At 37.5% G+C, this 14,405-nt stretch overlaps 1 protein-coding gene across 2 annotated transcripts; it reads right to left on the bottom strand.

Moving 5' to 3' along the window:
• Positions 1–290: 290 nt before the first annotated feature.
• On the bottom strand, positions 291–13,012 carry LOC120190793 (starch synthase 3, chloroplastic/amyloplastic-like). Of its 2 annotated transcripts, XM_039193847.1 has the most exons (17): positions 12,620–13,012; positions 12,148–12,214; positions 11,666–12,045; positions 10,687–11,620; positions 10,330–10,544; positions 4,902–5,172; positions 4,604–4,779; positions 4,232–4,339; positions 3,696–3,805; positions 3,490–3,595; positions 2,933–3,103; positions 2,232–2,360; positions 1,856–2,038; positions 1,418–1,549; positions 1,186–1,297; positions 759–882; positions 291–577 (listed from the first exon to the last, which is right to left on the bottom strand). In XM_039193847.1, the coding sequence occupies exons 1-17, from the start codon at positions 12,725–12,727 to the stop codon at positions 445–447; spliced, it is 3,459 nt and encodes a 1,152-aa protein (XP_039049778.1). In that variant the 5' UTR covers positions 12,728–13,012; the 3' UTR covers positions 291–444. The 2 variants fall into 2 exon arrangements, with proteins under 2 accessions (XP_039049778.1, XP_039049777.1); XM_039193846.1 differs by having other exon boundaries at positions 1,186–1,295; positions 1,416–1,549; positions 10,687–12,045.
• Positions 13,013–14,405: the final 1,393 nt, after the last annotated feature.

Genomic DNA, 14,405 nt, shown 5'->3' with positions numbered 1-14,405 from the left:
AGCCGAATAATATGATGTTGATGATCCGAATTCAGTGTGTGTGTGTGTATCCTTACTAGAATTTGTAATGTTAATCGTTTCATCGCCTTTGAAATAAATAAACAAATAGTGTTCAACCACTATGTTGTTAATCATCACCATAAAATTACACATTAATAGCCATTAGTTTTCGACCATGTTTATGTTTTTCCTACTATTTTCCGTTATTTTATCATTGCATAGAACATAATTAACAACGGTCAAAAAGAATTTGTAGCTTTGGAGAATGAAAATTTTCTCTTTCCCCTCCCCCTTATTTTGAAGAGAGCCTATTGCTTTATGATACATAAAAATGGATCCAACGGAATTTTAAGGGCTAAAACTATGGCAGTGAAAGGTACGTCACTAAACAATGTACATGCTATTGCAGATGCTAACCATTTGCATCTTTGCTTTAGTAGACTTCTAGTACTTCTTTGCCGCATGGTACAGCTCCATATAATCAAGCGCAGGCCGGTTCCATGACCAATCTTGCTCCATCACCCTCTTGCATAACGTGTAAAACCAGTCCCGACCATCGTACCAAGCAGAGATTGCCCTAGATGGTTCAGTGATAAAATGAACAAATCGAATCAATCATATGAGTATAAACAGGAGAAAATGAGAGAACAAATGCAGCAAATGCTATGTCTCCATGTGAATTATGGGAACTCCGGAAACTAAATGACGATGAAGGGATGGATGAACAAGTGCACTTACAACAGTGCTGATAAACTCACCTATTGAGGGCATAATCGACTCCAGCACTATCAGCTCCGTCGAAATTAAATCCATTGGGCTCAAGGCCTTGTGCTTCAGCTCTAGCTTTATCGTGGTCAACATCAAATACAGTATCATACAGTCCTTGAAACAAAAGGAAACACAAAGTCGATACACTTTGAGATGATATACTTTCCAAGAATAGATGCTAAACAAGATTCATATGACATAACGTCTCCATTTTCCATCCGAGAAAAGCGAAAAATTAAATGAAATCAGATAAAATTGTAGAACATTAGGGAAATCTTTATGTTATTAATTCATATTGGCTATGATCTTTAATGCCCACCGTAATAGTTCATCCACGTATCAACAGATTCCGTAATCAAGATGTAGAAGATTATCATTCAGAGGTATCAAAATTACGGACTTAAGATGAGTACACACCTCCTGTTTTACGAACAACGGGAATGGAACCATATCTCATTGCTGTCAGTTGTGTCAGTCCACAAGGCTCAAAAATAGAGGGAACCAGAATGAAATCAGCACCGGCATATCTGTAAAAATAGTAAAATAAGAATATAAAAAATAAATAACAGATTTAAACTGCTAGGGTCATATTACAGGTATGCTCCTTCAAAGAGTAATAATAAATGAAGTAGACTTTGATAGTGCAAACCAAGTGAGAGAGAGGTTCATCATAGGTCAAAACAAGGCGAGCTCGATCCCCATGAGTTGAATGCAGCTGATTGGCCAAATTCACGAAATCGTTTTGGATGCGAGGATCAGGAGCTGAGCCAAGTAGTACAACCTACCACAAAAAATTCCATCATGCACTTACTAAGATGCATTAAATACAAGTACACAGTCAAGGAAGCCCACGAGAGGCACTAAACTTCCTTGTTTACGCATTCATTCAGAATACATCAGAGAACATGAATTCTGAATAATGCAAGCACACTCATGTTAAGAATGCAAGAAAAAGAATGGCCAAGGAAAGTCCTAGGGAGTATCACATCAATGTCACTACCATGAAATTCAGGCTGATAAAGACCAAATAGTGTGTAATCATACAAGAGATCATGCAGGAGATGGTAAAAGGAGAGAGGGAGGGAACCTGTCCGTTACGTTCTAAGGTGTGCCAAATTGCATGCTTCATAAGATGGATTCCTTTCTGGTGAGTTAAGCGAGAAATAATTCCAACCACAGGAAGATCAGATTTCTTCAAACCAAGCCTTTGCTGCAAGGCTTCCTTGGCGGCTCGTTTGCCTTCAACAACATTTTCTGAAGTGTAAGGTATCTGGAACGACCAGCATCTCACATTAAGAATGATAATAATTGCAAAAATAGGACAAAAGCATAAAAGAAATGCTCTGGAAGTCTTGTGGCTCTTGCCTATGTACAGATTCATAACAGTTCCCTTTTCAATTCATTAAGGGTTGAGGAAAAGTTCATAGGAGATTTATTTATCAAATAACAGTATATCTACTTACAGGAAGGAACTTATCGTTGTACGGATCCCAAATATCCAAGTCAATTCCATTTAATATTCCATGGAACTTGTGAAGATTAGGAGCAACTGCAGGATTTCCAGCAACCTCCTTTGCATATGTGTATGATACCTGCATAATGTGAATAAACACTAAGAAACCATCATAGAAACATGAAAGGTAAAAGACCATCAAATATCTTGTCTGAGATACCAAACATGAATTGATACAATGTAGTATAGAAAATTATAATTTGAATGGACTGGAAGCATCAGAAAAAAATCTATTACATATGCATCACTAGATCAGTATATTCTAAATCTAATGAATTAAACTCATCTTTACAAAAACAATTCAAATTCAAAGAGAAAAGTAAAGACAACGAAACTTCTTCTTTGAAGAAAAAGATTAAATTCCTCAACCACCTAGCGGTTAGTTATATCTCTTCAAAAGAAAATGGAGAAAGCTAATGCATATCAGTATGGAGGTGCCCCAATGACATGGTCCTAAATTGCCCACACTATATACCTTTAAAACATTTAATTTAGATAAAGAGAAACAAGACAACCAAAAGAACCAAAATATAGTCAAAAACCCATGTATAATAGATCATAAATACACTATATATAAGAATATATCTATACATGTATAGAGCTACTACATTAAATACACTAAATTAGCCATAAGGAAATTTAGGTACATACAGTTGTAGCCTTGTCTGCATACTGCATAGCTTTCCCAATGAAGTGTGATCCAAATTCAAGGTTATGTATGGTGAAGACAACCCGAGTTTTGCTAAGACCATAATGCATGTAATTGTCCTTAAATAACCACGCAACTGGGGCAGTAGACCAATCGTGGCAATGGATGATATCCTGCCAAAGGTCAAGCACACTAAAATGGTTAATCGTAGAATTTGTTTTTTGTCCACACATTCAAGAAAGATGGTCTTTTAAGAGAGTGGTGTACCCATAACATTCTTCTATGAATGAATTGTAGAGGCTATAGCGATGAACAGAGAAACAAAATGGGTATTGATAATATATTAAGAACACTGCCATGCATGTAGGAGGTTTGCATGATATACTGCCATGTATGGGCATTTAACTAGTTAAGCAAAATGCCATCAAAATGTTGGCCCAGTGGCAAGAAACTTGTGAAGAATTAGAGCTTTCAAACCCGAGCATCCCCACCCCATCCCCAAATATCCTGTACCAAAACAAAAAAATTAAGCATAAATATAAGTTGAGTCTAAACTTACAGGCTGAAGTCCACCTTGGTGTAGAAATTCGAGAGCAGCATGACAAAAGAAGCCAAACCTCTCTGCATCATTATTGCAACCATAAACACAACCTTTCCAGACAATTCTGCATGCAACAATACACCAAAGCATTCATATGGTTGTAGTTTTCTTATTAAAATGAAACATTTCAATTCTTAAAGGTGCATAGGGATTATTAAAATTACCCATTTTGTGGCTCCAGAAAATAGACTGAAAGGCCTTCCACTTTACCAAACCAAACTTTAACTTCAGTGCCACCCCAGGAATAGCTTCTTTGGTAATGCAAGTCCTTCACCTGTATCATAAAATATCCATTTGACAGGTCTGAAATTACTAAAAGACAACTTCGATAAAAAAAATGAAAAGCAATGAATGTTTTTTTTTCTTCCCTTTTCTGATTATTAAGATATGAATAACAATGAGAAGCAGATTAAACGATACAAAACATTTTTAAGTAGAGTCCACTCATTTTAAAATAAAATAAAATAATCCAATAAGAGAGGTGCATGCAACAATTTTGCACCAATATCATATTAAAGGAAAAGTGCACCTCAGCCAGCTAATGCACAATTGCTAGTGCAACGTGAAAGCGTACAAGCCGCATGCCAAGTAAGCAAGAATTAAAACCAGAAATCCATGATTTAAGGAAATTCAGGCAGCACCTATGAAACCAATCAAGAAGGAAAAAGGATCTTGTTAAAGAAACAGTAATGAAGCTTACATGGCTAAGGTTCAAGCAGTCATACTTTGGAAGAATGATGTTCACGTTGTGGTTTAAATCTTGAACAGCACGAGAGAGACTAGTAACAACATCACCAAGACCTCCAACCTGCAATATTATTGAGGGAAGCAACTGAGAATTTTACTACAGATACGAAATGCTCTATCAAATTCAGTTATATGGCTTATATCAGGTCAAGAGCCCAGATAAATGCATTGTCCTATTTCTGTAAGAGGTGCAGCATCCTCTCCCTTAAAAGGCTCATTTCCGGAATACTTTTCACCGCTGCATGGCGTCTTAAAGAACATTCTCTTCATTATGAGAATGAAAAGGTTTCAGAAAGTATCCACTCCCTTACTGTCCAAAAGTTACCTTTGCAATGGGGGCCATCTCAACAGCAATATGCACAATGTGCATAGGTGGCTCTTTCACAATTCCTCCCAAAACAGGTATATGGTAATCCATACCCTCTTTGTTGTCAAAAATTCCACCATCTTCCCTCTCAGAGAATACAAAGTCCATCATATATGCATCCAATGGAACCTTGACTGCAAAGACACACAGTGACAAGCATCATTCTCCGTGTTAAATAGAGAAGGCTATAACTGGAATTGAAAGAAGATATGCATAATTCAAAATCCCAATTCCCAACAGAGTTGACTACACTTACCAATTGCTTTTACATGAGAACTATTATCTGCAGGCAACATTCTCTGAGGAGGTAATGGACCCATACGGTGAGTCCAACGATTAAACGAACATCTGAACCATACTTCTTGTTTTCCATTAAGTACTGTGTTTGCAGGATTGTAGAAAACTGTAACAGTGCTTCCTGCATGAACATCAAGAGGCTCGGTATAAACTATATGTTTTTGAGAAAGCAGAAATCTCTTCAATGTTCTTTCCTTCAATTCAGCTTTCAAACGTGCTGTTTTTTCAGCCTAAGACAAGAGAAGAAAAAAATAAAACAGTAAATACAACTGAGATAAATGAATTAAATAAATATATATCAGTCAATTAATATGCAGAAAATGCGGGAGTGAGAGAAAATCCTCTCCCTTCTCTCTAGGTTCTCTCTAGGCTGTGATCTGAGGGGTTTAGTGTTCCAAATGGCTCAAAGCTCAGGGAAGGTAGGCGAGATTATAACTTTGTTCGTGCAAAACATTCCACCTAGATATCATTGGAGTGGGTTGAGTCAACTATTCGGGAGGCATGGAGACGTGATTAGTTCTTATATAGCAAGGAAGAATGATAGAACAGGAAAGCGCTTTGGGTTTGTTAGATTTTCCAACAGAGATGACACAGTTAGAGCAGTCCATAGATTAAATGGATTCTGGTTATTAGGATATCGATTATCAGTCAAAGAAGCTCGGTATGGAGTTAGGAATCAAATCTGGAAACTGAAGTATCCATCAACCTCCATTCTACAACCAGGGTAGAACAAGGTAAAAGCGTCAGTGGAGATAGTTCGGAGGATCTAGCAAGAAGGAGGACTAGGCTAATATAGGGGGATGTTGATGAGGAAGCTGTTCAAAAGCTCCAGAAGTGCCTCGTTGGAACGATGGCGTCGTTTTGCTCTTTCAGTCAGGTGGTAGACAAATTACAAGCACGAGGTCTAGGAGATATTAAGACCAAGTTCCTGGGAGGGAGAGATTTCTTGTTGCAAATAGATGATGAAGAGTCATACAGAAATTTGAAGGAGCAAAACTGGTCGATATTAAATGAAGTTTTCCAGGAAGTTCAACCTTGGTCAGAATCTTACAGACCGTCGGAAAGAGTTACATGGATTAAACTGTTTGGAATGCCACTTCACAGCTGGAATCATAGCACCTTTAAGAGGATAGCACAACAATGGGGAGAATGCTTAGCGCTGGGAGACAACGCACTTCAAGAATTGGGCTGCGAGGAGATGACTATTCTGATTGCAACTAGTAGGAAAGAATTTATTGATGAAGTGGTTGACTTGGAAGCAGGTAGAGATATTTTCAGGATTAGAGTAGTAGAATTTCCCACAGTTAGAAGTGATTCTTTGTTTAGAAAGTGGGAAGAAAAAGAAGGTGTTGTTGTAGTCGTTTCTGAATCTCCAGCAGGAAGAAGCATAGACTCATCGGAGGAGAAGAATTCCGAGAGGTGTTCTGAGGAAGAAGACAGTTAGTTTTGTTGTATGGGGAACAGAGCTAGAGGCAACATCTTGTCGGGTGGGAACGAGGAGGAAAGGAACAAAGGGGAGGAAATTATTATGGCTCTGAGGAATAATGTTGTTGGTCAGGGGAAGGTTCAAACGCAATTCGAGGAAGTGGTGGAACACGAGGAAGTGTTGGATCACGCGGAGAGAGAGGCAGAAGATGACAACAGGAAAATTTGTAAGACTGAACGTGTTAATGTGGGGATGCAGGATTAATTAATAGATTTCCCCATCTTGGATGGTCGTTTAGAGTCAAAGGAGTTAGAGGATGGGATTAATATGGGCCTTACAAATAATTGTGCTCTCAAAAGATCCAAGGGAGAGGAAGTCCAACAGGATGGGGCTGTGGTTGACCGGGTGGATGGAAAACCCAAATCGGGGATAGTAAGTGAGGATTTGGACCAGAGACTTTGCTTGTCAACACAATTGAGGGACGATTTCTTCACACACAATCCCAGGCAGAACCACAGAGCAAAGGAGGGGATAAATAAAATTTTTAGCTCTATCCAATTAATTCAAGAGGAATATACAGCTCCCCAAAGGAAGGCTAGATACTGCCGAAGCAAGAATTATCAAAAGAAGGTGCAACGCGAGGAAGAATTGACTGAACTTGAAGGCTCACGTGGGTTTCAGAAAGCTATAGCGGTGGAAGAACTGGAAGTTTAAGGTGTTTCGCTTATGATTATTGATAATGGAGTTGGAGGTTCGGTTGGTCACCGGCGACATGTCGATCAATAAGTGGTAGAAAGGCGGATTGAGTGATTTCGAAGCTTGCTTTTTGTAATCTTAAAGTGTCGAAGCTCATGGCTTTTGTGTTAGAATTTGGCTTCTATGGAATGAGTCAGTTGATATTGAGGCTAGATGATGGGTTCTTTCAGAGTATTTGCAATTCCAGGATTTCCGTTTTTGCTGGAGCTTATTGCTATCAAGAGGGGTCTTCTTCTTTTGAGCCATTCTTCAGAGGTTTAAGAATCGAGGGATCGTTGATTCTGATAGCATCTTGTTGTGGATTGGGTTAAGAATTTAGATTTTGTTGTGGATTGGGTGCTATCAGAAGGGTTGACTGTACAACTTTTTTGGAAGCTGATAACTTAGCTTAGGTTGGTATTGGGTAGTTATTGTTGGTTGGATTAGGATGTTGTTCTATTGTGTGAAAGATGTGTTGTTTGGTGTGTTTCGGGTTGTTATTGTAAGGGGATTGTTGGTTTAATCTTTATGTAATCCTTTTCGTATTAATGAATTTTGAGGCACTCTTTTCCTCCTTCCGCTGATTAAGGAACACCGATTGGTGTTACGTTAATCATAAAGGGGGTTTTTAACGAGGTCTCCACTTCCTATCAAAAAAAATATACATAAAATGCATTTCCAGTAGGCAGTAGCAACCTTTGCATTCTGACAATAGTCCAAAATACACATTGTTTGGGGGCAAAGAGGAACTCTTTTGCCTAATGGGAACCTGTTGTGCAGAAATTCTACAGCACCTTAGCTGGATGGAAGGCTAAATCCCTATCGTTGACTGAAAGGGTTGTTTTGGTGAAATCCGTTTTGTGCTCTCCCCATTTATTTCCTATCTATTTTTCGGATACCAATTATTGTTTTCAACAAGTTAAATTCAATTATGGCAGCTTTTCTATGGGGAGGCTCGGCAGAAAAGAAGAACATTCATTGGTTGAATTGGAAGTTGGTGAGCAAGCCAAAGAAATTGGGAGGTTTGGGGATTCCGAATTTGGCACTTTTGAACAGGGCTTTAATGGGGAAATGGGTTTGGAAATTTGCATCAGAGAAGAGCTCATGGTGGAAGAAAGTTATGTGCAGTGTGAATAATTTGGATCCAAACTCTATGATGATTGGGAACAATTGCACAGCTAGAGTGTCTTGAATATGGAGAGGTGTTGTAAATAATTTCTTTTCTATTGATGAATTATGGACCGCCTTAGGAAAAACATGTGTTTAAAAACTGGAAATGGAGAATCAGTGGAGTTTTGGAATGATATATGGCTGGGTATGGTTCATTTGAAAGAGAGATTTCCGAGACTTTTTGCATTGCCGAATAACAAAAAGGGTAAGGTGGCAGAATTTAGGATGAACAGTAATTCCAGTTCGGTTTGGGATATACAAATGAGAATGAATTTGGTGGATTGGGAGGTTGAGCAATGGTTGCAGCTTATTTCCTTGTTGAACAACACAACTCTTTCATTATTGGAGGAAGATTGTTGGATATGGCTAGGAAATGGGGAGGGTTGTTTTTCAGCTAAATCGTGTATCACAAAATTTTATGATCAGGAGGTCAATGATGGAGAAGAGGGTATTAGGGATAGGCATGTTTGGGCAGGGGTTGCTCCACGTGTAGAAGCGTTTGTTTGGCAAATTGCACATCAAAGAGTTGCAGTTAAGGAGGAATTGTTGAAAAGGGGAGTGACTGGGATTGATGATCCTTTATGTCCGATGTGTGGGAAGTGTGAGGAGTCAATTTCACATATGTTTTTGCATTGTGAGGTGGTTTGGATTCTGCGGTCTCGATTTTTTAGGGACTGTAACGTTTCTTTTGGGTTCCTAAGAAGCTGTTAGACTTTTTAGTGATGTGGGATGATTTATTTCCGACATCTACTATTTGGAAATTCATTCCAAGGGCGGTGGTGTGGTTGGTTTGGAAATGCAGAAACGAGATTATTTTCCAGAAAAGGAAGGTGGATTCTGCAATGTTGTTCTTTCTGTCTAGATTCAGAACTGCTTCTTGGTTTGGGATGAGATTTAAGGATGTTAAAGTCCCTTTTGATTCTCTAGTTGGGGACCTAAAACTGGCAGATTCGAGAGGATTTCAGAAAAAAAGGTGTTCTCCTCCTACTAAGTGGGTACCTCCTCCAGAAGGTTTCCTTAAACTTAATGTTGATGGGGCAATGGCTAAAGGATAGGACAAAGGTGGAATAGGTGGTTTAATTAGGGATGAAAGGGGTCTGTTACTTGGTTCATTCTCAGAAAAAATTGGAGGCGGTCCTCCTATTTTTGCAGAGCTAATGGCGATCAAAAGAGGTTTGACTCTCATTGAAGAAATAGGTTCTTCTCCAAGACAAAGGATTATCTTGGAATCGGACTTGACAACGGCTCTGAAGTGGATTAAAAATCCAGATTTGTGTACCCCTTTATTCCAGGCCTTGGCTAGAGGTGTAGCGTCTTATGTGGAAGGAAAGGGCATCATTTCAAGACATTTTTTGAGAGCGGCTAATTGGGAAGCGGATGAGTTAGCAAAAACTGGTATAGGTTGATCTAGTGGTAATGTGGTGTGGTTCTTAAGTTGCTGTGCTTAGTCAATTTTTTAGGGTTCTGGTTTTACTGCAGCAGTATGTGTTATGTTTTTAAGTCTTATGTTACAAGCAATCTATGATTAGGAATTGATTGTACGTTATGATTCAGATTAATAAAATTCAGAGGCACTCTTTTCCTCCTTCCTATGTCCTTCATGTAATGATATAACATGTAGGATATGAAGGGGGTTTTAATGAGGCTTATCATCTATAAAAAAAATACACATTGTTGTCATAAGAGAAACAAAAAAATGTGGCAAAAAGAAGTCAGCAATAAATAACCTAAGCAATCATATCTCTGTCTCTGCTATCATAGTCAATGAACAAAAGCATTGATCTTTATATACATTTTTGTCACAAGACAAACAAAATAGCGTCAAAAGGAAGGCAGCAGTAAATAACTCATGCAATAAGATCTCCCCCTGCCATCATAGTTAATGAACAAAAACCTTAATCTTTTAATACAATGTTTTTAAATTTGACTACCCTAACCTTTCTGCATCTTGCCATGAAAATTAAACCTTTAATAGAGAAATATTTGGATATTAACTGCATTCTATACTGCTGAACTTGACTATTATTATTCAGAATATCATTTTATGGAAATTAACCTTTGCACGTATGGCCTCCTCTCTTAGTTTCCTCTCTGCTTGAAGCTTCCTAAACACTTGGTGTTCTTCCTCAACCCAGAACAGCTCTTCAGGAATGTTTTTGGGGACAATAGTATGAAAATCTTGACGATTGTTGTTATCATATATAGTGGCAACCTTTGGTGGTCCATTAGCAAATACCCAATCTAACACCAGGGCTCGGTCGGGTATAACAACTGCAGAACAATTCAATCTCAATCATAAGCTAAACAGCCCAGGAAGATTGATTCTAAGTTTTAGACTTACAGGAGATCACCTTTAAAATCATACACGAAGTACTAACTAAAATTTAAACACAAGATAAATTGTCAAACATACCTTCTGTATACCACCAATCACCACCCTCTCTCTCTGATCTGACAAGCTTTTCAACAATTGTTAATCCATCACTCCAATTATTATGCCCTCCATGAATCCAAAGTTCATTGGCATGAGCAAGAGCGCCTGAAGTTTTTTTATAATATAACTTGACCTTGTCTGCCCCTTTGAATTCATTAGGCTCTATGAACCAAATGTTATCAGCCGATCTTGCAGCATTTTTCATCCACCGTTCCAATATTTCTCGCCTCTTTTGAACGACCGCCTTTGCTTGTGCTCTGTCTTCTTCGTTTGCTGCCTTCTCTGCTTCTATTCTTCTTTGCTCTTCTTCCTGCCTTTTCTTTTCTTCTTGCTCTTTTGCAAATTTCTCTAGTTCCCTTCTTTTCTCCTCAAGCAAGAAATCTTCAAAAGCAAACTCATCCATTCCACCCTCCACGGTAATGCAGAAATCTTTTTTGTCATTATTGTCGTATAAATTCTGTCCATTAAAGAACACAAAATCCATCTTGTAAGCTTCCTTCGGAACATGAATCTGGCAAGACCACCAATCCGGTTTGAGATGAGTCTTATTCAACCTTATAGTGAAGGATCTCCATCGCCAGCTATTGAAGGCTCCCATGATTAGAATATCTGGCTCATCATTTAAAGGGGATAAGCTCCTATTAAAGAACACTTCTATTTCTTCACCGGGCCTTACAATCTGAGGATAAACAAAAATTTTGTTCCCCTTCAAGAAGTTTTCATCTGCAAGCCCCTCGATTTCCTGTTTACGCAAGTTTTCTTCCATCTCCAACTTCAGTTTTGCCAAAATATCTTCAACTGTTTTTTCATCAGGCTCAACACTTTCATCCTTTAGAATATCATTGTCATCAGTTTTTGTACCATCCAAATGCTTTCCTTCAGTAACAATGTCATCAGCTATTGTACCATCCAAATGCTTCCCTTCAGCAACAGTCTCATCAGTTATTGTGTCATCCAATTGCTTTCCTTCAGAAATTATATATCTTGATGTACTCACAGTATCATTTTCCAAAATTACTTCTTTCTTCTGTAACCCCGCTACATCTTCAACAAACTTACTTACACTTCCATTTTCTGCATTCAAATTGCTTTTGGCAACAGCTAGCTCTTTTCCAGTTGATGCTACATATCCAATGGTCAATTCTTCATCAGCTTTTGATTCAATTTCCGTTTTGTTGGGCTTTTCAAACTCTCTCGATGTAGGAATGCTTGAATCCTCCTCCTCATCATTATTCTTTTGATACCTCTTCTCGTCACTTGTTCCTGCTTGATTTTTCGGGGTGAAGCCCTTTGGAGATGAACCGGAAGACAATTTTCTTCGTCTCCTCTTTGAAAAATCTATAGAAAGCCACAAATTTTTGAGAAAAACAATAAATCAAAAATTTATTGTCAGGAAAATGTTAATTTGAACCCATAGCACATCAGTTGGCAACAACTAACCTGCTGCACTAGCAGTAACTTTATGTTGAACCCTTCCAGCAAGGCACTCACTTCGCCACGGAATGAACTGAAATCAATAATCAATACAACAATAAGCATAAAACGTAAAAGGCGCCCCAATACAGTTCCACTTGAAATTACACTCAGAGAAATGCTAACAACAGACATACCACCATCAGAACCAGTTGTACTACGAAAAAGAAACGAGATATCTACGGATAACAATAATAAACTGGAAACAAAATGCTCAGCTAAATACAATGGGAGAACAATCATTTTGCTTATTAAACAAAATAGAAATACAATAACCCGACATAGTGAAACCACCAAAGACGAATAACTAGTACCACTTATCAACTTATCATTTCAATTAAGAAAGAAACCAACAAACAGATACACCTACAAACCCAATCCTTGAACTCAAAATCAAACTCAACAAGCAAAAGAAGAAAAAATTAGATAGAAAATTTACCAGTACAGTTCTCGCAAAAGGCAAAGAATTGATCTTGAAACAATCAGTCCTGTGGTTAAGCAGAGCTTTGTATCTCAATGGTCTTTGCAATTGCAAAGACACTTCCATGGATAAATTGTCAGAACACAAAATAGAAAGTTTATAGTTGAGCTTTTGCTTCTATGGAAATCTCTAGCTTCACTGAGATCTACAGCCAACTGATTCATTCAATAACTTTGATCCCTCTCAACAACCGTGCACATCCAAAACCAATTCTTAGAAAAAAAAACCAAAACTTTAAATTATACAGAAAAAGAAGAGAAGATGGTAGTGAGCAGACTGATGATAAAACCCGGCATCAAAAGACCCTAGAATCTCAGCCAGAGAAGGACTACAGTTTAAAATGTTTTGTAAAGGATTGATGACGGCCAAACTTGGATTATTAGTTAATCGTACGGTGGGATATGATTTGTAAAGGATTGATGACGGAAAAACATGGATTATTAGTTAATCCTCCGGTGTGATAAGTACCTAGAATGTTTGTTCTGACAAGTTCGGTTGTAGACAAGAATAGCCCATGACAAACCATGTTATAAAGATCTGTGAATGTTTTGGAAGTAGTAAAAGAAGCTTTTAGAGGCTCTTAGTTCGTGTGAGGGTGAGATGCCGAGAGGGGGTGTAGGAAGAACCATAGATTTGGAATTGAATCAATATCAACTAGGACATTGAAACGTCAAATTGTAACATGCCACGTAGTCATAATCTTTTGTGGATTGTTTATATTCCATTGTTGTTGTTGTTTAGTTTCTCCAAGTTGATTGTCTTCTTTCACTATTCAAAACTATAATTCATTAAACTATTAGCTACCCTTCAATGGTGATACTAAATTTTAGGTAAATCATACCTTGCAGTAAAAAATAAATTCAAAATCTGCAAGCAACTTGCTTATCTTATGGAAGTTATAAAGAAATATTTTTGAAGCAGTAATCATCAATTCCCAAAATCTTTAGTCAGTTTTTTTTTTAATGCCAACTGAACTGAATTTGATGAAGCTTAGCAAACCCAAGAACATGTGAATGCCACTGTGCTAAACTTTTCTTTTCTTTTTCCTTGTTTACCTGCACAAATCTATGTGTTGTTGCTTTTGGACACTGCAAAAGCGGTGGCTTAGCATATTTGGTGTATATCGTTAATAAGGTTACTTAGGCCGCGCCCTCAACGTGCCTTATTTCCGACCTCGAATAACGTATTAAATAAATTTATTTATCAATAGATTTTATCACATTTATTATATAGTTATCACGATATAGGTAAAAAATAATTGCTTTTCCCCCTAAGATAAGAAACTTCAACGTAATTATCTTAAATATATATAATATAATAAATTAAACGACATGATATTTTTATATAATGTGATTAAGTTTAATTTGATTAGTCTTTACGTTGATACGAGGGACGGGATTAAAATTAAACGTTGAGGGTGCAAATTATTTTATATAAAAAAGAACAAGATATATTAGGTATTTGACTAATATTTAAACTAAAAAAAGACCTTAAATGTCTTCATACCAAAAATTTTGAGAGGGCAACGGTCCTTCCCAATCACAAAATAGATTTGTCCCTAGTTGATATAATACAAGTATTATTATATAAACCAAGCAACTTTAGTGGTTAATAAATTGTTGTTAGCCCTTAAGATCTTAGATCCGAACACCACATATATAAAGACGTATGAGCGTTCAAAAATTTTTGAACAAATATTACCTTATATTTACTTCATATTAATAAAAAAACATCAAATCAAACA

Source organism: Hibiscus syriacus, unplaced genomic scaffold (genome assembly GCF_006381635.1).
Source record: "Hibiscus syriacus cultivar Baekdansim isolate YM2019G1 unplaced genomic scaffold, ASM638163v2 tig00116962_pilon, whole genome shotgun sequence".
In the NCBI taxonomy this organism is placed as follows: Eukaryota; Viridiplantae; Streptophyta; class Magnoliopsida; order Malvales; family Malvaceae; genus Hibiscus; species Hibiscus syriacus.
This window is presented reverse-complemented; position numbering and strand designations above follow the sequence as displayed.